The sequence below is a fragment of the Python bivittatus genome, unplaced genomic scaffold (genome assembly GCF_059951505.1).
Source record: "Python bivittatus isolate LINGU-HERP-01145 unplaced genomic scaffold, Pbiv_v1 ctg000330_np1212, whole genome shotgun sequence".
NCBI classification, from domain to species: Eukaryota; Metazoa; Chordata; class Lepidosauria; order Squamata; family Pythonidae; genus Python; species Python bivittatus.
This window is the reverse complement of record NW_028277058.1, coordinates 44,278,266-44,302,333: the sequence shown is the minus strand read 5'-3', so window position 1 is coordinate 44,302,333 and position 24,068 is coordinate 44,278,266. Positions and strand designations below refer to the sequence as shown.

At 38.4% G+C, this 24,068-nt stretch overlaps 1 protein-coding gene across 3 annotated transcripts in view; it reads right to left on the bottom strand.

Moving 5' to 3' along the window:
• The window catches only part of KIAA1549 (KIAA1549 ortholog), a 123,055-nt gene that overhangs the window by 52,763 nt on the left and 46,224 nt on the right, over nucleotides 1–24,068 (bottom strand). For all 3 annotated transcript variants that reach the window (XM_088141123.1, XM_088141121.1, XM_088141122.1), the window contains exons 2-4: nucleotides 10,241–12,913; nucleotides 5,049–5,137; nucleotides 304–481 (exon numbers count right to left, since the gene is read on the bottom strand). In XM_088141123.1, the coding sequence (XP_087997249.1) occupies nucleotides 304–481; nucleotides 5,049–5,137; nucleotides 10,241–12,913 (2,940 nt within the window). The remainder of the gene's footprint in view (nucleotides 1–303; nucleotides 482–5,048; nucleotides 5,138–10,240; nucleotides 12,914–24,068) is intronic.

Sequence of the window (24,068 nt, the reverse complement as noted above, 5' to 3'; positions counted from 1 at the left end):
TGAAAAGTTTTATGTTTAAAAAGTCATGACCAGGTGACTGAAAATTACAGGAATTGAAATAATATACAGGAGGTCATCTTGGAGAAAATAGTTTCTATTCTCCATTTTTCATTAATACACTGATTTTTTCTACCAGTCTGGAAGCCTAAATAATATTATTTTGAACAGATGCACACATCTTAAATTCAAAATGTATCAGTTCTAAATTGTGAATGAAGCGTTTTCCCTTCAACAAATCTTGGATCATCAAAAGTCCAGGATTCTTTCTCAGCATAGAAACAGTACAAAGGTGATGGGGCTTACCAGTTTGCACTCGGAACTGGAGAGCTGGAGCAGGAAGAGATGGTTGCAGTGATGAAATGAGAGGCGTCTGACCACGAAGAAGGCTGCTGTTTACCAGTACATTGATGACAGCAATTGCCGTGTAAACAAAAGGCCCCGAGGTCACCAGAAAAGAGAATTTGGGAGAAAGTGTATACACCTATATTAAAAATGAGAGAGTTTAAAATCCCCAAAAGAAGCAGTATTTTCTGCACTGCATAATCTTTTTATAGAAAGATTTCTATGCACTACTTGTGGTAATGAATGTCTTTAGCACTGAGGTGGCTGTATAGCTACCTCATAAGCTGGAGGACTTTATCTCTTACATTTAAACTTAAAGGGATGGATCAAGCTACATTCATTTCCCTTGGCTCCTAAGTCATAGTTAACAGGGCTGTGCAGCAATTCAGAGTCAAAGGGGAAAAGATCATTTGGAGTGCTCATGTCAAAGATGGGTAGCAACTCCTTAATGAAGTGTGTCTTTTTCTGGGCTCATGTGGCTCCAGGAAAGGATGTATTCAATATAAGGAAGTTGCTACCCATAAAACATGCACTTTCATGCACACTTCATATGTGTTTTCAATAGTGCCTAAATGCAGCTTTCACATAGTAGACTCTTGGGTTTTGATACTGTGGCACACTTTTCACATAATTGTGACTTCCCATTAACCCGGTTGACTGAACTCTGGTAACAGCAGCCATAAATGTTTAAACAGAAGGATCATGCCTTAATAGTTTGATATGTAAACAGGTTTAGTTGAATTTGCCAACCTTTTTCTTTATGTTGCATTATTTATTTCTTTGAAATGAAATCTAGAATGTTCAACCCCTTCAAAGCTTACATAAATATGTCCTGTATCTGTGAATTAATTATCTTAAATCAGGAGCATAATTAAGGCGACCATTATGATTCCATAATCATCCATCTTATATTAATCCCTCCCCACATTCCCTTTGCAGCCTAACCTAGTCCCCAAGGCTCTATCATATCCCTATGATAACAATAATAATAAAACAATATTTCTATATAATATCCATTGAACACTAATATAAGTATTCCTAAATTGTGCAACACGAATGTACTTCTAAAATATAGGATAACTGGTGCCTTTTTTTATATATACCTGTATATAACCTCACATTTTCTTAATCATGTTGAAGACTGCTAAGTCTAAATATTTGCATTTCCTTTCACTGTCAGGCACTGTTCTAATAAAAAGTTACAACTTTGCATGTTTTGTGCCTCTTACATTGAGGCTGAGTCATTAATGTCAAACTGCAACCACACATTTTTGTGTCTTCTGAACCATGCACTGTCATGGTGTTGCACTAAAAAGGATGATTCTCTTGCACAATCCCAAATAAAACAGCTGTAATAAAACAGCTGTAATATAAAATGTAAAGGAAAAGAACCACAGAATGCACACAAACATTTACCTTTGAATTGTACTTTACATAAACCAATTTGTCTAGAAAATTTAACAGCGAGCCAAGTTTGTTTGCAAGAGTTTCACACTAGGGAATGCATTTCCAAGCTATCTGACAACAAGTCATTAGTGTAGGTTATTAAGCTGCACAGCAGTTAATTTCAAAACATAGCTATCTTGGCAAAATTCCATTGCAAGACATAAATCTCTTTCTTGAGGGAGGTGAGAACAGTCAAGATTTACCTTGTTGTAATTAGGAATGGAAACTATTCTCTGCCCAAGAGAGAAAACAGGCAATGATACCATTCAGTCATAATGCAAACATGAGTAAGTGCACAGAAATATGTCTTCTTGCTTTTAAGATAAATGATTGCCAGAGGACAAACCAAGCATGGAAGGTTAGGTCCATTATTGGTTAAAATAATAAAATAAATTAATAAATCATCAAATCAAATCAAATCAAATCAAAATAAAATAAAATAAAATAAAATAAAATAAAATAAATAAAGTAAGACCCTCCCTTATACTTCTTGGTTTTAATTGTGAGCCGCCCAGAGTCACCCATTGGGGGAGATGGGCGGCATACAAATTTAATAAATAAATAAGTAAATAAATAAATTTTAAAAATGCAGCAGGCCTGTAAATTGATTGGAGCTCAAGTTTTATTTACCAGAGGCTTGCAGTATAAATCAAGGGGAAACTGGATGAACAGGTATGCAGAAGGAGTAATAAACCAAGGACTTCAAAATTTTTGTTCAATTCTGTTTACAAATTTGAGTGATGGAGATGAGCATGCTGTAGCTCAAGGGGAAGTAATCTTATAGGACTTGCAGGATATATACTGAGTGTATTCAGAAAATGAGTGGCATGGGAGACTTACATTGGTGCCCATGGGCCCAACACTGCCTATTGTTGTTGCAGCTTACATTCATTTATATACCTTTTCTACACCCTACATAAATATTAGATACATGTCAACTTATAATTGGACAGTGCATGTTGGGATTTGATTCTTGGAAAAAAGACATGGCTGCTTTAAAGAGTTACACACAAAATGAAATGCAAAGCATTGCATATTCTTATATATAGCATAAATCAGTGTGATCCCATTATAGAAGATCTTCAGTGGTAAATCAAATTATTCTGAGATGGTTGCTCAGAATTATCATAAACAATAATGGGCACCCAAGAAGGCAGATAAACGGGAAGACAATGACCTTCAACCAACTATAATCCCAATTCCCAGTTTTCATTTTAAAAAAAAGGCAAATTTTTAGCTCTCCCTTAGAGGCAGCGGCTTGCAAACAGGCTTGTATAGCAGAACATGAATTTTCAAAGACCCTATAACCAGGAGTTTGAATTCTGCTCAGAAATAGAATGATGTAAATTAAACTGTAGGGGAAAACTTTTCTTTCCTATAGCTAATCCCAGTTTAACATTTGGACCAGAGAAGTTTGCGCCAGAGAAGTTTCCAAGAAACTTTTTCAAAGAGTGTTTGGAGTTTACACTAGAACTTATGGGATGTTGTCATCAAGTCCAGATCATTGTTTCAGAAATGTGTGCATCTAATGAACTAGCCTTAGCTGTACAAATGCACTTCTGGACATTTCTGAAATCTGGAACTCCATTCAAGGTTAAATCCAGGAGTTTTAAGAAATTCCATCCGATGTAATTTGAATTTCTATTCTCTACTCTGCTTTTCAGGTGATCAGGAGCAAGTGCTGATTGCTTTCTCCAGATCCAGGCCATTACAGATATCAGTAACGTATTTAAACAGGTTTTTAGATGTCAATGTTCAGCTGAGGTTTGAATCACAAGTGGAAAGATGTTGGGTGGAATACAGACTTACCCATTATGATACAAAAAGCAGGAAAAAAAATTCTGAATATCCATGTTCAACATCTCTACTGAGAACAGTATTTGTATAGATGTATTAGTTAATCTATTAGGAATAACTTTGTTAATACAGCTAAGATCTTGTGAGCAGTTTTCAATGTTTATCTTTTAATTGCCAGATATTTCAACACTCTTGGTTGTTTTCAGCCAAAGTATTTTTTGTACTTTCAAATGCCACTGATTTACTTTGGTTTTTCTATCTTATGTGATAAAGTTGTCATTGTTATGATGAAGGCGCTGATGCAACAAAATATCAAGTGCATTCTTAAGATTGCTCTCCTCTGTTTTCCTGCTCTTTTTCTTTTTAATGTCAAATGTCAAATGGCCTTTATGAAGCTTCTTTATTGGCACTACATAAATAATTTTCTGCATTAGCACTCTCCAATCCCCAGGGTTTTCTACTATTCTGCATAAACTTTTAAATATCATGAGACATAACTCTAAGCAACAGAACACACAGTGAATACGCTACATCAGGGATCAACTTTTTTTTCATTTTTTTTCAGCCACCAAGGTTTGTATGTGTGTGTGGTGTGTGTGCATGTGTGTGTGTGTGTGTGTGCCTTCGAGGCAGTGTTGGCTCCTGGCAATTACCTGGACAAGTCCCTGCAGTCTTCTTGGCAAGATTCAGAAGTAGTTTGCCGTTGCCTTCTTCCTAGGATTGAGAGGCAGCAGCTGGCCCAAGGTCACCCAACTGGCTTCGTGCCTAAGGCAGGGCTAGAACTCCCAGTCTCCCAGTTTGTACTCTGGTGCCTTAACCACTACATCAAACTGGATCAACTTTTTTTTTTTTCCCAGCCACCAAGGTTTTCAGGAGGCATAACTGATGACACAATGATGTCATCAGAGCAGGCAAGGCCAAATTACTTCAGTTGATTATTGAGGGGAGAAGCTTTAGAAGACAGCAAATCAATTATTTTGGGGGGAGGGGGAATGGAAAAATCATACCACTGAAAACATATGTTTTTGCCACTGAATTTCAGCAGTGTGATCTGAGGGTATTATGTTAGCTGGAAATTAGTTGCGCAATGTTTATGGTCTATGGGTTGCAGCTATCTATTTCTGCTGCCCAAATAAATTATAATCACATCCTACTTTTGACTCCTATCCTGGAAAAAAAATCCAGCAAATGCTTGTTTTGCAGAGTAGAACTGAACCGATTTTCATCTATTATTTTAATAATATTTACAGAGGCAGATTTAAGAGCTTGCTCTGAGACTTCCTGGATCAGCAAAGAAGACTAGGCCACACCCATCATATTATATGGCACCATACAAAGATACACACACTTAGGATTAGGTTGTCAGTTAATATCCAAGCTATAACCACCTTCATCAGTTATCTCTATGAAGATGTCTTTAACTTATATAATGATCTTCACAGAGCAAACTGTCTATCACTTACCTCTAGCTCTACCATTCTCCTAAATTCATTTCTCAGGATTTCTTTGATGGATTCACTGACATTTTGTACTACAGATTTCCGGGCTAGCACTGAAAATGTGAATCAATAAATAAGTATTAGAAGTATTAGATGCTATTAGAAGCATATATATATATATATATATTTAAATGCAGCAGTTCAAGTAACGGGATGATCAGAGAACTGAAAGGAACTATTTTTCTATATGAAAATAAAGAGAGCAGTGCTACTAAGAAATGCAGACAATAGAGCTAGTTCTCATTTTATAGTTTGTAATCACACACAGATATACAACCACAAAATGCAGGTACCTCTCTTCAAATCTGAGGGCTACGTACATGTTTAATTTGAAGTGTTCCTGTAAAATGCTTAGAACAAAGGATTTTGTTCCTATTTTGTGCTTCCAAATATTTTAGTACTAAGCATGGGCAGTTCTTTGAGGTTTTATAAGAAATTAGCAGGGTGCAACACATTTCATTTTGAAAAATTTGTAGTGTCAAAATGTGCAAAAGATTTCAAATCAAGTGCAAAACTTTTGTTCTGAGCCTTTTACAAGTGTTTCAAACTCCAAACAGAGCTGCTCTGAGGGAAGTATTCTGAGCTGGAAGTGCTCCAAAATGCTCAAAAACAGCAGTTTCACACTTGAAATGGAATATTTGTGCTTGAAATGTTTCAAAATGAAACATTTTTCACACCCCTTATAAGAAGTGTGTACACAATTTCAAAAGTAAGATTGGATTCTACAAGCTCAGACTTACTAGGCCAAAATTCTCCATCTTGGTGCTATCCAGATACAATGGGGCAAAAAAGTATTTAGTCAGCCACCAATTGTGCAAGTTCTCCCACTTAAAAAGATGAGAGAGGCCTGTAATTTTCATCATAGGTATACCTCAACTATGAGAGACAAAATGGGGAAAAAAATCCAGAAAATCTGATTTTTAAAGAATTTATTTGCAATTCATGGTGGAAAATAAGTATTTGGTCAATATCAAAAGTTCATCTCAATACTTTGTTATATATCCTTTGTTGGCAATGACAGAGGTCAAACGTTTTCTGTAAGTCTTCATGAGGTTTTCACACACTGTTGCTGGTATTTTGGCCTATTCCTCCATGCAGATCTCCTCTAGAGCAGTGATGTTTTGGGGCTGTCGCTGGGCAACATGGACTTTCAACTGCCTCCAAAGGTTTTCCATGGGGTTGAGATCTGGAGACTGGCTAGGCCACTCCAGGACCTTGAAATGCTTCTTACGAAGCCACTCCTTCGTTGCCCGGGCGGTGTGTTTGGGATCATTGTCATGCTGAAAGACCCAGCCGCGTTTCATCTTCAATGCCCTTGCTGATGGAAGGAGGTGTTCACTCAAAATCTCACGATACATGGCCCCATTCATTCTTTCCTTTACACGGATCAGTCGTCCTGGTCCCTTTGCAGAAAAACAGCCCCAAAGCATGATGTTTCCACCCCCATGCTTCACAGTAGGTATGGTGTTCTTTGGATGCAACTCAGCATTCTCTCTCCTCCAAACACGACAAGTTGAGTTTAGACCAAAACGTTCTACTTTGGTTTCATCTGACCATATGACATTCTCCCAATCCTCTTCTGGATCACCCAAATGCTCTCTAGCAAACTTCAGACGGGCCCGGACATGTACTGGCTTAAGCAGGGGGACATGTCTGCCACTGCAGGATTTGAGTCCCTGGCGGCATAGTGTGTTACTGATGGTAGCCTTTGTTACTTTGGTCCCAGCTCTCTGCAGGTCATTCACTAGGTCCCCCCGTGTGGTTCTGGGATTTTTGCTCACCATCCTTGTGATCATTTTGACCCCACGGGGTGAGATCTTGCATGGAGCCCCAGATCAAGGGAGATTATCAGTGGTCTTGTATGTCTTCCATTTTCTAATTATTGCTCCCACAGTTGATTTCTTCACACCAAGCTGCTTGCCAATTGCAGATTCAGTCTTCCCAGCCTGGTGCAGGTCTACAATTTTGTTTCTGGTGTCCTTCGACAGCTCTTTGGTCTTGGCCATAGTGGGGTTTGGAGTGTGACTGTTTGAGGTTGTGAACAGGTGTCTTTTATACTGATAACAAGGTCAAACAGGTGCCATTACTACAGGTAACAAGTGGAGGACAGAGGAGCCTCTTAAAGAAGTAGTTACAGGTCTGTGAGAGCCAGACATCTTGCTTGTTTGTAGGTGACCAAATACTTATTTTCCACCATGATTTGCAAATAAATTCTTTAAAAATCAGACAGTGTGATTTTCTGGATTTTTTTCCTCATTTTGTCTCTCATAGTTGAGATATATCTATGATGAAAATTACAGGCCTCTCTCATCTTTTTAAGTGGGAGAACTTGCACAATTGGTGGCTGACTAAATACTTTTTTGCCCCACTGTATGTGAACTTGAACTCTCAGAATTTGCCAGCCAGCATGGCCCTTCCTGAGAATTAAGGAATTACAGTTCACATATTTGAAGGTCACCCAATCTGGGAACAGCTGTATTAGTCTATGACAGACCAAGAGACAGGGCTTTGCTTGATAACCTAAATCTTAGACAATACACATGAATCCTGGAGGCAAACATGGTGAACTAATAAGTATATGTAAGGCATATAATTACAAAGCCATACAGGACAAAGCCATACTGTATTGATTGAAGTAGTGTTATAGACTATGACAGGTACAGTCATTCTATGAGAAGATTATGACAGACACCTGGATTTCAGTTCCTAATACCTCTACTTGCCATACTCAGCTTCAAGGAACTGTGGAAATAAAACATGTAAAGAAGACCAAGTTGCCTATCCTTGGTCTAAATTCTTAGTGTGCAGTGAATCAAGTGACTCAACTGTATGCTTGCATCATGATGGATAGGTCATTTCTTTCAGCTGCCCCCTCATGAATGCCTATGATAATTTCCTTTGCTGTGTCAAAGAACAAGGAATGCAGCTCAAAGCACCAACAATGATAAGAAGACCTATGGTCCAGCTAACATTATTGATGTAGAACAAAATGTATGCATTTATTACTATTATGGCCCAACTTTCTTTCTCATTGATGGGATATTGTTGAAAAAGCTATTCACAGGAAAACAGGTAAAATGCAGAACATTCTGCAGAACAAAGAAGTTTGGAATACTATCCTATTTTTTAAAACAGTGTTTAACATCTACTACCGTTTCTTTCATTTTAGGATTTTCTATCCCTGTCCTTAGTTTCTCCAGTTGGATGAGAAACTAAGCAAACTATTGTTTGCCATTTTCAAACAATATTCCATCCAAGCGGAATATAAAAGGTAACAACTCCTTTAAGACAAGCTCATCTCCTGTGGACACATCCAGTGTTATGTATTTATCTTTTGGCAACAATGAAATGGCTTGCCCTTACCTTGATGTGAGATTTTTTTAAAAACCATTCTCTAGCCTAGTCAAGAGCCCTAGGATTTCCTGGTAGTGTCCCATCTTGAGTCCTAACCAGAACCAACTCTCCTTGGCTATTCAGAATCAGCCAAAGTCAGCTAGGTGAGGCCACCTAGGTGGCCATAAAATAGGCAACTCTTAGTCAATCAGAAAACTGATTTTCAGAAACCCAGAAATGTCAAGTCTCAATGCACTGACCAAAGAGGCAGTTTTGCAGATATGCAATATCTGTAGGCCAAAGTAGCATCTTTTGAACTGTTTCCAGAAATCTGTCTGATGTGCTGGCTTCATCTGCTTCTCATTTCATAGGGAGGAAGATCACTAAGTTCTTTCTCAGCTACAAAATCTAAACTTTGAAAGGAAACCTGGAAAGGAAGACTGCTATACATGATTTTGGATGGCAGCAACTTGGGGGTTATGGAAAAAAAGTTACTTAATCTGTTTGCAAGAAAGTTTGGTTAAAAAAAGAAAAACGCTAACTCGGGTAACTGCTATAACAATCCAAGTAGACTCACTTCTGAAACAGGACAAAGACCATCTCTCTTGAGATTCACTGCTGCTACTGCTACTGACATCATTCTCTTGTATCATGCACTCCCTCCTATTCAGCACCTCTTCCCTGTCTTCTCATTGGCAGCCCTATAGACGTAATCTGAGCATCACCTCAAAGCACTGCCTACTGACTGGCCAAGATACAAAAAGCTTCTTCAGACAGCCACATACTGTATCTTAGTATAAAGAAGTTGCTGCTGAAATGGAAACTTGGGAGAGCAATTACCTGCAGAACAATGATTTCCCTGTTACTGATACATACTGAACTGAACTTGGAATTAGTCTCCTCCACCCAGTGGTAGATTTCTAACACATATTTAAACATGCAAACTTCAGCTGAGTGGAGTGTCTTCAACACTCATACAAACAAGTAGGGCTAGAGAGTATTACTATAGCGCCCAGTTAAATGAGATTGCAAATTCAAGATTAACCAATTACCTTTCTTATAGGGAGAATTTCATAATGTATCCTGATAGCTAAGACTGCCCCTTTTCTGACTGCATTCTATATACTTTCAACGCTTCTGGATGAGACAGAGGATAATAATATGCATTATAGCAACTTTCCTAACTTAGAACTTTCCCTTTATATTGGAACTGCAGTCTCTAAAAGGCAAGCATAGAGTTCCGGAAATTGCAGTTCCAACATGCTGGTGGATGGCAGCTTAGGGAAGGTTGGTTTTGGGAATTAAATGGAAGGAAAACACATTGATTTATTTCATTCTCCCTCCAGGCCATGCAGTTCTGTTGGCAGTTTAGCAACTGGAAGTGAATCATCCAAACTGGATCATCTAAACGGGAAGTGGTTTGAAGTAGATAGGGGGTTACAACCCCAAAACAGGCTTGTTTCATCCAGAATTCCAAATCTGAGACAACTCAGGTCTCTTCCAATTTACTCTCAGAAACTGCTGAAGCACTTTAGGAATGGGTTGGTCCAAAAATGGTTTAGCATAGTCTCAATGAACATTCTAGAGTTCTCCAGAATGCTCCATTCCCCCCCAGTCTCCACCGAGTATTTTAAATAATAGAAATACTATCAGGGACCATAAGAAAAAAATAATGCATTATTAAAGCAGCAAAGCTGGTGCATTGTTCAAGAGGTTTGCAGTACATCATATCAGTTCATTTTCCTTTACTATAATAATATAAAAGTATGATATAAATATATATTTATATTTAATAAGAAATATAAATCAGAAAAAAACCTTACCAGTTGTTACTAGATATTTATCGGGGATTGTGATATCACAAACATAAGGCTGTCTAGTTGTGGTAGTTGAAATGGTTGCCACTGTAACCTGTGTAGGGACCAAGATAGAGGTTGAAGAGGATGTAGATGGGCTTGATGTACTGCTGGTAATTGAAGAAAGGCCTATTTTGCTACTAGAAGTGGCAGCAGTAAAGGCTGTCACACTAATATGCTCAGTCATGCTAGTTTTTGTTAGAACTCCAGATTCAACTGAAGTATTCACAGATGAAGACATCACTGTGTGTTCAGATGGCGTCACTACAACCATTGGTCTGGTAGGTGAAATTACGATGCTGTTCATATCTGTGGACAATGGCATATAAGGGGCAGTTTTAAAAAAATCTGTGGTAGAAGCTACCTCAGTGAAAGAAAAAAATGAATTAGCAGTAGCACCACTATCTTCAACAGTAGCTGTAGTCAACAAAAAAGGTGAAAATGTTAAGACAGGGGTTGACTGCAATGATGTGAACCATGAGCTCACATGTGTTTCATCCCCAAAGGTGTTGCTGGTGAAAACAGGCTCTGAAGCTGACACAGGTAGCTGCTGGGTTAAGATGGTATCAATAGTGAAATAAGACTCAGAGTGAGAGGTAGCTTCTGTGAAAGCTGAGGTAAAATAAAATTCAGATTCTACCATCAAGATTGACGTTGGTTCTAGTAACACCGAGGAGTTCATATAGAAATGTGATGATGGTATCACTGTAGAACTGTGCATGACTGGAAAAGAAGATGAGCTTGAATTAAAAAATGAAGTCGGCCATGAAGATACTTGAGAAGCCTCCATACTTGTGATGTCAATAGCTGGTTGCTCACCTGAACTCCAACCAGATGAATTGCCAAAAAGCACAGATGATGGAAGGAGTGTGGGTAAAGTATGAGGTAAAAATGTTGATAAATCACTTGGCATTGCTAGAAAAGATGTGGCTGTAGCAGATGATAAATGTGACAAGTCATTTGGCTCAGAGGAAAAGGGTATGAATGAAAGGCTGGATACAATGTCTGATCTACTGATAGCTGAGTCTTCTATGGCAAAGTACTCTACTGTTGTGCCAAATAAATGTGCAGTTTCTGATGGCATAAATTCAGATGTTTCTAGCAGAATTGAATTTCTGATTGTCATGGATGGTACACTCACACTCTCCATGAAGGCAGATTCTGGGGAAATTGTAGCAACTTTAGAAGATAATTTTTCCATAATACTAGATTCTACTGTAACTAATTCAGATACAGAATAGGAGAAATTAACCAGAGTGTTTTCCAATGATATAATTTCAGAAGACTGGCTATAATAAAAGGAAGGGGAAGTGGATGTAAATATATTTTTAAGGCTAATTTCCATAGAAGTTGACTCAGAGACTTCAGTAAATCTTGAAGAAAGTGAAACCACAGGTCTCGAGGGAAAACTAGTATCAAAGATTTCAGGAGGAGGTTCTGGCATGTCATAGAGATCACTAATGCCTGATGTAAGTGGTACAATACCCTTTACATCAGAGACCATGAATGAGAGCGTCTCACCATACTCGCCTGACCCCACATCGTTTTCTGTTGGTCGCACTGAAAAAAACGGTTCTGAAGGAACTGAGATGAAGTCACAGTACAAACATGAAGCATATGGTTCAGTGAAAGGCACTGGACTTTTGAAATCGCCAAGCTGGTTTTCTGGATAGCTAGGCAAAATTGATGCTGAATTTCTGGAGAATTTCTGGGAAAGCTCATGTGTAAAAAACTTCTCATTAAAAAGAGTATTGAAAGCAGTTGCATCTGTGTGGGGAATGGTATGGGGAAAAATAAAAGGAAAGTGAGTTGAAAACACAGTTGCCCCTGTTAATGAAATAGGAATTTCTTTAAAAATGCTTAGGACAGATGAACTTTTTGGACTGAGTGTTCCAGTTAAACTGCTATTAATACTGTAGTGAGCTTCAGCGTACGTGTAAGTGCTCTGTGTACTGTCATACACAGGTGACTGTTCTATAGTAGTATCAAAAAGCAAAGAAGTTGAAGAGAAAAGATAAGATGGCAAGCTCTCCCTTTCTTTTCCGATAGTTGTATCTACCGTTTCTAATGCAACAGAATTTAAGTCAGTCTGAGGCATGAGCAAGTCTCTGTCTGGAGTTAGAGTAATACTTGTCCCATCAAAAGACTTCAAGTGCGGGAGAGAAATATGGGGGACAGAGGCAGCCCTTTGCAATATTGTTTGCAGTGTTCCCACATAATTAAGTGGCAAGGAGGGGACAGCTAACGAAGGTGCTAATAACAAAGTTTGTAGTGTTTCTTTAGTTGGCTTTACTGGGTAGGAACCCAAATGATCGTCTTCTACAAAAGACTTCAATGAAGGAATCTGTTGTGCATTTGAAATTAAACTAATAAATCTATCGTCACTTAAGATGGCTTCATTGCTTGTTACTGAAAAATCCAGTGCTGGTCCATTTTGTTGAACTGAGGCTCTGTTCCTCCCTTCTTGGTCCAGTGAGGTCATTTCAAAAGGAGTGGTTACTGGTGATGACAACTCAGGAAACACTGTATTTGCCTTGGAATCTCTTGTGCTTTCAGTTAAGGCTTTGTGTGTCATGTTGCCCACAGTGCTTTCACTCAGCAAAAGAGAAGAAATGTTCTGCTGCTCCAAATAGATGTCATCTAAAAAGAAGAAAGAAAACAAAGTGCTAATAATTAGGTTAAATTAAGTGGGTATTATCACACTGAAGTGTCAAAATGCTACAATGATTCACTGACCCAATAGCTGTCTATGCAGAAATTATACGCATATGGAATAAGCCTCAAAATAAGCTGCTTCCAAGGCTATAATTTTCATGGAATCTTTTTGTCAAAGGTTAAAGGAGCTCTTGAATCCACAGAGTCCCATATGATAGAGTACACTCTAAGGCCCACAGTCAGTTGACAAGAAGCACTGGTCAGATCTTCTGATCAGCACTGCTCTCCCACATGAGCTGAAGATGCAGTTATAATATGTGAGCTTCACTAGTCCTGGAGCTAGGCTTATACTCCATTCCACATGTTTCTCCACCCAGTCCCTGCTTCCCCAAGTAAAAATATTCTAAGGAAATGGAGAGGATACCAGAAGATGGAAGCATGGGAGCTAATCAACATACTGCTTCCATATGAATTTTGGAATTATATTTCTGTATGTTTTTACAGCAACATGTATAATATTATTAAAATATTTTAGGAGAAAATTCCAAACCCATAAAAGAAGTAGTCTCATTTGCATAATCCACATTCAACACATTGTTTTTCCTTTCTAGCTTCAAGTTATTTATTGGCCTAATGAGTGAAGAAAATGTAGAAATGCAAATATCCCAAATGCTGTGGGATTTCTTCCTTCAGATAGTGTGATGGAATGTAATTATGAAGGTCAGACTCAGGGACGGAAGCATCCTCTTTCGTCTCCTGAAGGGCGGGGAAGAGATAAGAGGATGAGGCTGGCAGCTCCCTGAGGAATTCACTCTGTGTTGACTGGCTGACCCTGGGAATTGGTTTCAGTCTGGAAAGATTCTTGATAGAGGTCGTAGCTAATAAAAATTGCTGAACTGAATCTGCGTGGTCTCCTGGAGTTCCTTGGGCTAGGCCTGATAGATAGTGAGATCTCAGGACTAGACACATGACAGTCCCTAAAAAGTATTTCCCAGATCCTGAGGAACTGGAGGACTATTAGTCATTTTCTGTTTGCATGATGGTCTCCAATTTGGTCTTTAACTCAACCTGCTTTGTTTGGCTAAGAACTGGAACTAACAATTCAACTGATCAATATTGTACCTGCTCAATTTATTAATTTCATGTTCTATAGTGGAATCGGTCCCCCTTCCCCAATTATTCTCTCTCCCACATGACAAATGACAGTGGAGGATAACAAGTCACTAATTTTCAAACTGGTTTTTAAGGAAGACAGAGATTTCCTGGAAGTTTAGGAAAGGTTCTTAAATAAGAAGATAAAAGATCAGAAGACATACTTCCCTGAAAAACAGTTCTACTACTATTGATTTTTGTCCTGGAAAAAATAAGGTCTGGGTGGAACAGTTGGATTTGTTCAAAGGCGCACCCTGAATTCATTTGGAGTAAAGAAGCCTGACAAACCAGAAATGTATTGGATTCTTCAGCAAATAAATCTGTATGGAAAAGCTTCCCTAGAGGTAGCCATTTATTTACTTAAGGACAGAATCAGAACGGGAAAACTGTATCATATACTCCAAGTTATATGGAACCTCTCCTCAGTTAAGACCTCTGCTGGGAAAGGAATGAACATGCTATCTCATCATGAAAAGAGTCAAATATTAGGTCCATTTTTAATACAAATACAATCCATATACATTTTGCCTCTTTCATACAGTAAATCCTAAAGGATCTTTTGTACTTTTTTGTTTCATTTTAATTCTCTGTAGCTGTTTCTTGACTAGTATTCATAGTAGAATTAAGGAAATAAAAAGTATGTTCCTTGTCCTCATGAGAAATTTATACAGTATATAGATAGGAAACTGCAGTCAGGACAGAACATAGCGAAACAGACTGGCTCCAGGTTGGCAAAGGAGTGCGACAGGACTGTATACTCTCCCCTTATTTATTCAACCTATGTGCTAAATATATATATTAAGGGAAGCTGGATTGGAAAAATATGACTGTGGTTTTAAAACTGGAGGAAGAAACATCAGTAACCTGTGCTATGGTGATGATACTACCATAATAGCTGAAAATGCAAAGGATGTGCAAGCCCTAGTAATAAAAGGAGCAAAGTGAACAAATGGACTTAAACTAAATATAAAGAAGACTAAACAAATGACAACAGATAGAACAACCAACCTTTGAATTGATAATTAAGATACTGAAGTGATGGATAGCTTCTGCATTTTAGGCTCAACCATCAACAGTAAAGGAACAAGCAGTCAAAAAATATGCTGCAGACTAGCAGTTGGCAAAGCAATCACGAAGGCCTTGGAAAAGATATTCAAATACCATGATATAAACACAAGCACTATAAGCAGGGAATGACCTTGGGAGACAGAAGGAAGACCTAGGCATGGGAAGTGTTTCAGAGGGGACCCTCCCTAGTTTTCTGGAGACTAAGAAGAGAGAAGGGGAGAAATACTTTCAGTCTTGCAAGATTCTGTTTAATGTAACCTTACAAGAAAGATAGCGCTGATACTCCTGGTAGTGCTTCTTGTCTGGACTACCTTGAAGGGTTAACACCATTATACCACACTGGAACTTTATGATAAGTTTTCACCAATTTGCCTAAAAGAGTCAGGTTCAGCCCAAAGAACTCCACGAGACAATGCAAATACAGTTCTGTTGCGTTTATTAGCTTCCACCTCAAGACAGAATCTCACCAGACTGAACTCAAGTTCCCAAGCCAGCCAGCCACAACACCGTGAATTCCTTAGGGAGGTGCCAGTCTCATCTTCTTGAATTTCCCATGCTCCTGTTGGGGGCTAAGAACACGCTTATCTCCCTGAGCATGGCCTTCATAAGTCCATTCCATCACAAAAAGCCAACAATGCACATCAAGAGATTTGGATTTTCAGTAAATTTAGCATATTTTTAAGGATTGGAATGGCAAAACACAAAAGAGAACTATGAGTTATGGGAGCAGAATGTTACAGGCTAATAAATAAAAGAGAATGTCTCCTACAAATCCAGTTCAGTTCCTGGTGACTGCATGGGACACTTGGCAATAGCACAGAAGTAGTTTGCTGTTGCCTTCTTCTCAACTTCATAAACTAGCCTACAACTTGGTATTACAAATCAGTTAAGGAAAGAAGTGGAATGGTATAACCTCGTAGTCCTGGAAATACAGCCTTATTTCATCCTAATAGTTATTCCTCTCTGCAGGTGCTCCTGGCTCAACACAGAGATTTCTGTAAGAATATTACTACCTTCTACTCTGCCATATTCATGAGTTTCAGCAGATCCTGTCCATGCATTTTCAAAATTTATAGCCATAATGCTTGGAAACCTGAATAAATATGAAGCTATATTCTGACAAGGTACAGAACCTGTACAATGTAGCACAGACTCTTGAGGAGGAATATTAGGGATATATGGCAGGAAAGCATATATGTAACTGATTACCTTCTGTTTTTTTCCTATCCATAGCTCTTTCCTCTAGCAAATTATCCCCAAACATTTTAATCCACAGCAATTATGTCTAGTGTATGTACATTTTTTTCTTTGCCACCTTTACCAATTTTTGCACCAAATTACTCATCAAACAAGAAAACTGAAGTGTGCAATTTCTAAAAATTAATAACTGGCACACAGTGGCCAGCTAGATCTGGATCAAGAATGAAGCAAAGAGTATTTAACTTCCAGGTTGCTCCCAACCTGAACTGTATCTTTTTGTTCCTTCTCTTATTTTCAGTCAGCACGTCAGCTTCTTTCATTCTTGTTTAATAATACGCTCAAATGTAAAATATAAAAGGAATTTTTATACTTTATAAAGTATAAAACATTATAAAAACTTTATAAAAACAATTTTATTTTCATATTATTTCATAAAAAAGAAAATTGCCCAGAGTACAAGCTTCTCAACCAGTCTGAACCTGCCCTGATACATTAAAGCAAGCTTGATCAGAGCTGTCAGCATTTTCCACTTGAAACAAGATAACCTACACTGATTCTTCATCTCGTTTTTCTGTACTTCGTACCAGTTGCATCCTTTGAATGGCTTAAACCCAGTTCTTAATAAGAGCTTATTATGTGCCCATTCTGAGAATTAACTAGAATTAATTTCAGAATCAAGTATCTCTCTTCTTTTCATAGAATAATCAACCCAAAGCTAATAGGATTTGTATGTATTTTAATGTGACAATTGAAAAAAAAAATCCTGGTGTATAATTGCTTGCCAGGTTCAACAATAATTCATTATTTTCCCATGGATATGTATTTGTTTTTACAACAGGTAAGACTTTAAGATGGATGCTTGCCAATCATGGATTAAAATTTGAGGAAAGCAGTGACCCCTGCCCTACTTGAATGTGCATTTGTGGGAAAACAGAAACAATAGGAAAATGGTCAGGAATGCCTCAGTTTGGGGGCAAAGAATGTTAACTAGGCCTTGGATAAGAGATGCCTTTAAAAAGCTGCTCTCCGTTCAATACAGTTTTATTATGACAGACGGCTAGTAGGCATGTGGAATATAATAGCCTCTTATTTCACCCAGTGATGAGAACGGGAACAGGCAAGGTATCATGTGAATGTTTTAAACTATATCCACTGTTTGATGCTTTCACAACGGGCCCTTTTTACTGGTTGTAGCCTATCCTTTACCCTGCATTGCTTCTATCATCTCCAATATGACCTTGGGGTTTAGGATTTCCAACAGCACCACTTCAATTATTTACCTGACATATAGTAGAGCTTCGTTATATTGGAAAAGTATTCTTCATCAACAAATACAGAGCAATGCCTTTCCTCCTCTATACTTTGAAGGAACTATGTTTATTCATGTCCTGTTCCTATAAAAACCTAACCCAATTAATGGATCTGAATCATAGGATGTGTAGCATTCTTGGACAAAGAGGTTCAGTTCCATAAATGACAGTAGCCCTCTTAACAGTTCAGACTATATAAGTTATTCTGAATTTTCTAGTTTGACAAGCAGCATCTTGCTAGGCTCCAACACAAGGCTCTTCTCCTCCTTCTAATACAAAGATGGACCATTTTTGGCTCCAAAGTCACATAGGACTCCTTGAGAAGGGCCCACAGAGCCCTTCTGAAAGTATTCACTAAAGTATTCACCAAATTATGTTCAGTGAGATAGAAGTTAATTATTAAATACATGGGGAGTGACCACATTAACTAGAATTAGTTAAATTTACTTACATTTAATGTAAGTGAAATAGTATATCAAATTTAATTCTTATCCTGGCCATATCCACTTCTTTATCAAATGACAGCTACCTTTTGGAGACTGGTTCCTACTGGGCAGCCCTCAGAGCAGGAAAACAGGAGAAGCCAAAGACTGAACTTGGAAGCTTCTTCATGTAAATCATATGAGCAATACCACTGAACACATGAATTTCACCACCAAATAGGTTCCTCTATTTCCACATGCAAATTACATGTGCTCTAACTAATACCATTCCTTCAAAATTTCCTCTTTTATTAATATTATCATAAAGGAACCTGTTTTGTAAAATAAATGGCTAACCCTTTCCTGGACCGATCCTGTTTCAGACAAATTATCTTGAAGTGGGTAGATATCTCACTGGCATATTTCCAAAGATGGATGCTTCTGACTCCCACCTGTCTTCTCAGATATAAATGGGTGCATGGGTGTGTGTGCAAACTCTGTTTATCTCAATTATAGGCTCTTGTGCTCAGATAATCAACGTAGCAAAACCACATTCTCCCCTTGACTCTGAAATCCGGCAAAGCAAGCAAAGAAGTACTTGTATATTATAATGACTTAGAAATTAGGCTATGATTTTTAAGCTCACTGCTGGCATAAAATCACTAGACAGCCTTAGCAAGCCATTTCTTCTCAGCCTCAATACCCTCTTGCATTACAGACAGAAAATGGTCATGAATAGACAAAGCAACCTCTGTAAATGAAAGCAAAAAACAAAAGCAAAAGAAATCCGACATAATGTAAACAGTTCCAAAATTCATCCATCCATCCACCCATCCATCCACCCATCCATCCACCCACCCATCCTCCCTCCCTCCCATTTATGTTATTTCAAGGATGAAAACAGCATACTTCAACATTGAAAGCTAACTTGCATCTTCTGCTCTGGTAGGTCCAGGAGGTGGTTCTTAGTCTGCTGTAGTTAAGTTTGCACTCACCACAAATCACAAATCTTTTAAGAATTTGGGGGATAGTGTCAGAACCAGCTTTCTTTGATGATCCATGTGGCTTCTGTGACATAAAGAAGCAATGGCTGTGATCCTTCCTGAACTGGTAATCCCCATTTGGATTACTGTAACACATTCCACGCAGGGCAGCATTTGAAGACTCTCTGGAAACAGCAATCAAAATCAAAATACATCAGCCAGATTGAGTCAGATCAAAGAAATGGAGTATTTACCATCCTTGGCATTAGTTGCCAAGACCATGTCCCCAACTTGGAGGTCTTAGATCATGCAGAATCCACCAGGATTGAGTTCCTGATTATCAGAGCCCAGATGCGGTGGGTGGGACACGTCATCAGTATGGATGACCACGGTATGCCTTGCCAGTTGCTCTATAGCATACAGCAGTCTGAGAAGAGACCTCAAGATCACCCACACAAGCACTACAAAGACACTGTGAAAGAAACTCTATGCCACTGTGACATCCAGCCAAGGGAATTAGAAGCTGCGGCTGCTGACAGAACCTGCTGGCAAGCCCTGTGCTACGAAGCCTCCACTAGCTTCGAAGACAGGCACCGCCAAAAACTGATAGAAAACTGTGAGCAGCGTCACAGAAGAACACCCAGAGTTACTGCAACAATGGACTTCCAGTGCCCCATTGTGCTAGACTCTGTGCTTCCAGACTGGGACTGCAGAGCCATTTCTGTGTTCACAGATGAACTGCACAACAGCGTGTCTTCTACCACATACCAGTTTATAATTGGCTGTATTGACTCCCAATCCATGTACAATTCAAACAACACATTGATATTGCTTCTTAGGACTCAACTCCTTAATGGCCTCCTTCCCTCATAAGAACTGGCCCTCTATGAAGATCAGTCTCAGAAGCCATTTTTCAGCTTCTGCTGCTGTGAGAAATAAGACTGCTGATGACTGACACCTTCTTTGTGGTTGTGTCCTGACTCTGGAACCCACGGGGTGCTTTTCCTAGAGCCAATTCTATTGACCTTTCAGTAGCTAATGAAACCCTTTTTAATCTCCCTGATCTGTTCTTATCTGATCTTGTTGCTACTAATATTAACTCCTATTATGATCACTTTGAAGTTTTCAGAGAAAGCCACATGAACCATATAAGACAGGGCACTATCAGGGCACTTCTGTGCAGGCCTTTGCCCCATTTCAGTTCTGGAACTCTTCCCATCCCATCACCTGCGTTCAGCAGCTTAGCTAGTTGACATCTACCTCAGCTGTGGTCTATGTCAAATTGCTGGAAAATGGCTATTTCTCTATTTATAACAATGAAATTCTACAAAACCTGTGGGTTCTCTGCTTTCCCACTGGCAGGAAGCCTCACCTGACCTCCAAGCTTTTGGCCTTCAACAGACATCACAAAGAGGAAAGGGGAATGAGGACCTGATGGCTTCATGACTCTCCCATTACAGCAATCACACATATTTTTTGTTTCAAACAGCCACAAAAAGTGTCCATCATACTTTTTATGGACTTAAAAGTGGACTTCATCCACTTAAAATGCAGGTGAGATTGTTCCGAGCTTTTTTGGTTCTTTGCATGTCTTAACTGTTCCTCATGACCAATAATCACAAGGAAGGGAACTGGAATGAAATGGATAATTCTATCTATTTTCTCTTTCTCTTCAACAGGGCACAACTGGCTGCAAAAGATCGGGTAATTGCTGGAGTATTTTGCTTCATCTTGTTTTTTTCAAATTCCTGCCTTCTGGATGGGGTGAGTGCTAGCAATTTTTCTTCTTCCACTCTTGTGCAGGGTGGAGGGTGAAGAGGAGCTTCTGTTGCTTCAGAACTGTCTCCTTCTCTCCTGCTGCTCAAAAGGCAATTTTAACAGCTTATTTATGATGCCTATCTGTAGGCATTGCTTAGAATTTATATCCCCTCTTTTCATTCAAGTCACCACAGGAATATGCAATAATGTTACAACTATCGGGAAAAGTACTCAGTGCAAAACTGCAAGGATGCTCTCTTTTCATCATCACAGTTAGCAACAGGCTTTTAAATGTAAAAGAGTAATGGCAGCTTCACATCTAACCCTTTATAGAAACTGCTTAGATTTCATTTTTTGCAAACAGAGAAATGCACAACATATGTTCTGGAAATACAGTAGGTAGCAATGGATGATGATGATGATGATGATGAAGAAGAAGAAGAAGAAGAAGAAGAAGAAGAAGAAGAAGAAGAAGAAGAAGAAGAAGAAGAAGAAGAAGAAGAAGAAGAAGAAGATGATGATGATTTTGCATGGGGGCAGGACTGATATGATTTTTGTTGCTTCAGGAACTGCATATGGCAGGGGACCTACTAAATAACCTAGTGGTCAACTGGAGAGAGAGCAGTGATGCTGATGATAATCCACATCCTTTTCTGCATCCCAAGGCTTGCAGTGGTAAAGATAATCACATGGTCACTTCTGAAACAGTTTGGAGTAACTGGAGAATAGAGATGGAGCCATGTGGAAGTACTGTACCACAGCCCATTCCCTACATATTACAGAAGAGGCAATCTTAACTTCTAATCTTAAGAGCAAAAAGTATGCCTAGCAAAGTCCTCACTGATGTGAGATATTAAAGAAGGAGCTTTATGGAGTTCAGCTCTTTTCTAAACAGCTTCAGCCATGCTTCAAAGTAAAGCACTCCAGTGTGTTGGCTCACCTAAAATAATCTGCTTTTAAGGCATTAAAAGTTTGGAAATGCTTATCTATTTAATATTAACGCTTTACATCTGGGCCATCTGATTCTTCCATGGTAGTCTGATAAACACTTCTATTTAAAAAAAGATGATGAATGGTAGAACAGTAGTATCACAGTCTATTTTAGAGTTTTTACACATTCAAGTCACATGGCTACAGTTAATGGACATTCTGCACTAAAAGGCAGTTCTGCTAAACTGGTTGTTCTGCACTAAAATCAGCATGCAGAAAGTATCTTAGAAACTGTGTTCATCCATTAATTGACAAAATAAGATAGGTGCTGGTACAGAAGGAAGATTTGGTAGAATTATTTAAAGTTTCTGATCAGGTTATTTAGTCTATTTCCATTGCAAGTCTGACTAATGGTACTATAAAGCAAAGCAAAATTCAGTAAGAGGACAAAGAGGAAAAGGATGCAAATAATTCTGCCAACTTTTTTTAAAAAAACCTCTTCTTTATACAGTAGAGAAAATTAAATGCAATAAGCTATGTATATGCAGAAGTATCCCTCCACCTCTCCACCTCCAACCCTACTGGCAAATGTAGGCATGTCTTATGGATTGGGCTGGATTGGAAAGAAATCCATTCAACTATGAAAACTCACTAGGTTGATCTGTCAAGGGTGGACCATGAGGTGAGCCACATAGCAAGATCAGCAGAAAGGAAGAAGCCAAAGTTCAAAACCAAAGTACAACCTGAGGATCTACACAAGATCGCAAAAGGACCTTGCTGTTTGAGCAAGGCTTTTTTAGAAGAGGAAGCCCTCTTGCACTCTGTCCTAAAAGATTCAATAGAGAACCAGGGATGAGTGGGGTCAACGTAACAGCCTTTGGAAGATGGGTGAGACATATATAAAACCACATGCTCTCAGTTTAATAAAGCCAACCCAATTTGAGATCCTTCAGGTGAACCACAGCACAGATTACTCAGCTAACACTGGAGGTGAATATGGAGCTAACATTCCTGGGTAAGTTAATGCACCTCTGGGACGGAGATGCTACTGTAATCACAGCCTTGTATGCCTTTGCAGTTATTTCAAACAGAAGTTATTTCAATTTTAACACTGGGAAAAAGTAAAGGAAAACATGATTGCCAAACACGACCATATTCATTGAACTACACAGGTCTCAAGAAAGCTCTTGAAGGTCCTGTTCTCATCTCTATTACAAAAGATCCAATGGCAAACATCAAAGAGAGGCTTTTTTTTAGTGATAGGAACAATCACAGAATTCACTCCTGACAAAGATTTGCCCTTCCTTTTTTGGTCACACTCTAAGAACTTCTGATTTCATAAATCTCATAAATTACTGTTTTGTTTTTCTGGATTTAAATTATTTGCATCTCTTATATTGTTTGGTTATAATTAATTGTTAAAATGTATTTTAAACTAGCTCTGTGCAGAAAATACCTGCATTTTTCTTCTACCAGTCTCAACCAACCTGGTGAAAGGGAATTTGCTTCAGAAATTCTTTCAAAGGAGAAAAGAATTTCTGAGAGTTTCTCATTTTTGCAGTGTGGCAACTGAGTATCTTAATGTTCTTTCAGTGTATAGCCATCTCTCCAACAGCCACTGCCTCCCTGGCTTTTTATATTTCAATTATATCCTAACAGAAGACAATCAGATCCCAAGATCAAGATGCAGAGGTGCCTTAAGTAAATTCACTGTAGAAACTTTTGCCATAGGACAGAAAGTTTGAGAACATTTTGTTAAAAGAAGATACAGAAGCTCAAAAGTGGTCATTTGACTTGCTGGCACAAATGTAATCATTGCATGTATTCTACTAACCTGAAATGTTTCCTTTTCCAGTTCTTTGTGTCTTAATTTCATTATAGGCTATGCTGTAAACTTATGATAAGTCCCTTTATCTGACTAATGAAACCACAGGCAAATCTTCCCCCAAATTTTAGCTATATCTTAGCAACATTATTTTAAATTACCAAGGGGAAAACAAATCCAATTTTTTAACTCAATGAACAGCAATGCCTCTTATTATTTGCACTAATATATAAGCATGTTCTACAAATCAGTGGGGAAAAACATTGTAAGTGAAATGTAAATTCTACTGCTACAAGAAAATAAGATAAAGTTTGACTTCATTTATCAATTTAAAGAGAATTGTTCAAAGTAATTACAAAAAACATATGTCACTGCTTGAGAATGTACTTCAAATTCATGTCTTTAAAACGTTTTAGTTTAGAAAACAATACAAAAATTAGGAACAGATCATTTGTCTCCCTTCAAGCCAACGAATAATTTGCAAGCAATTCT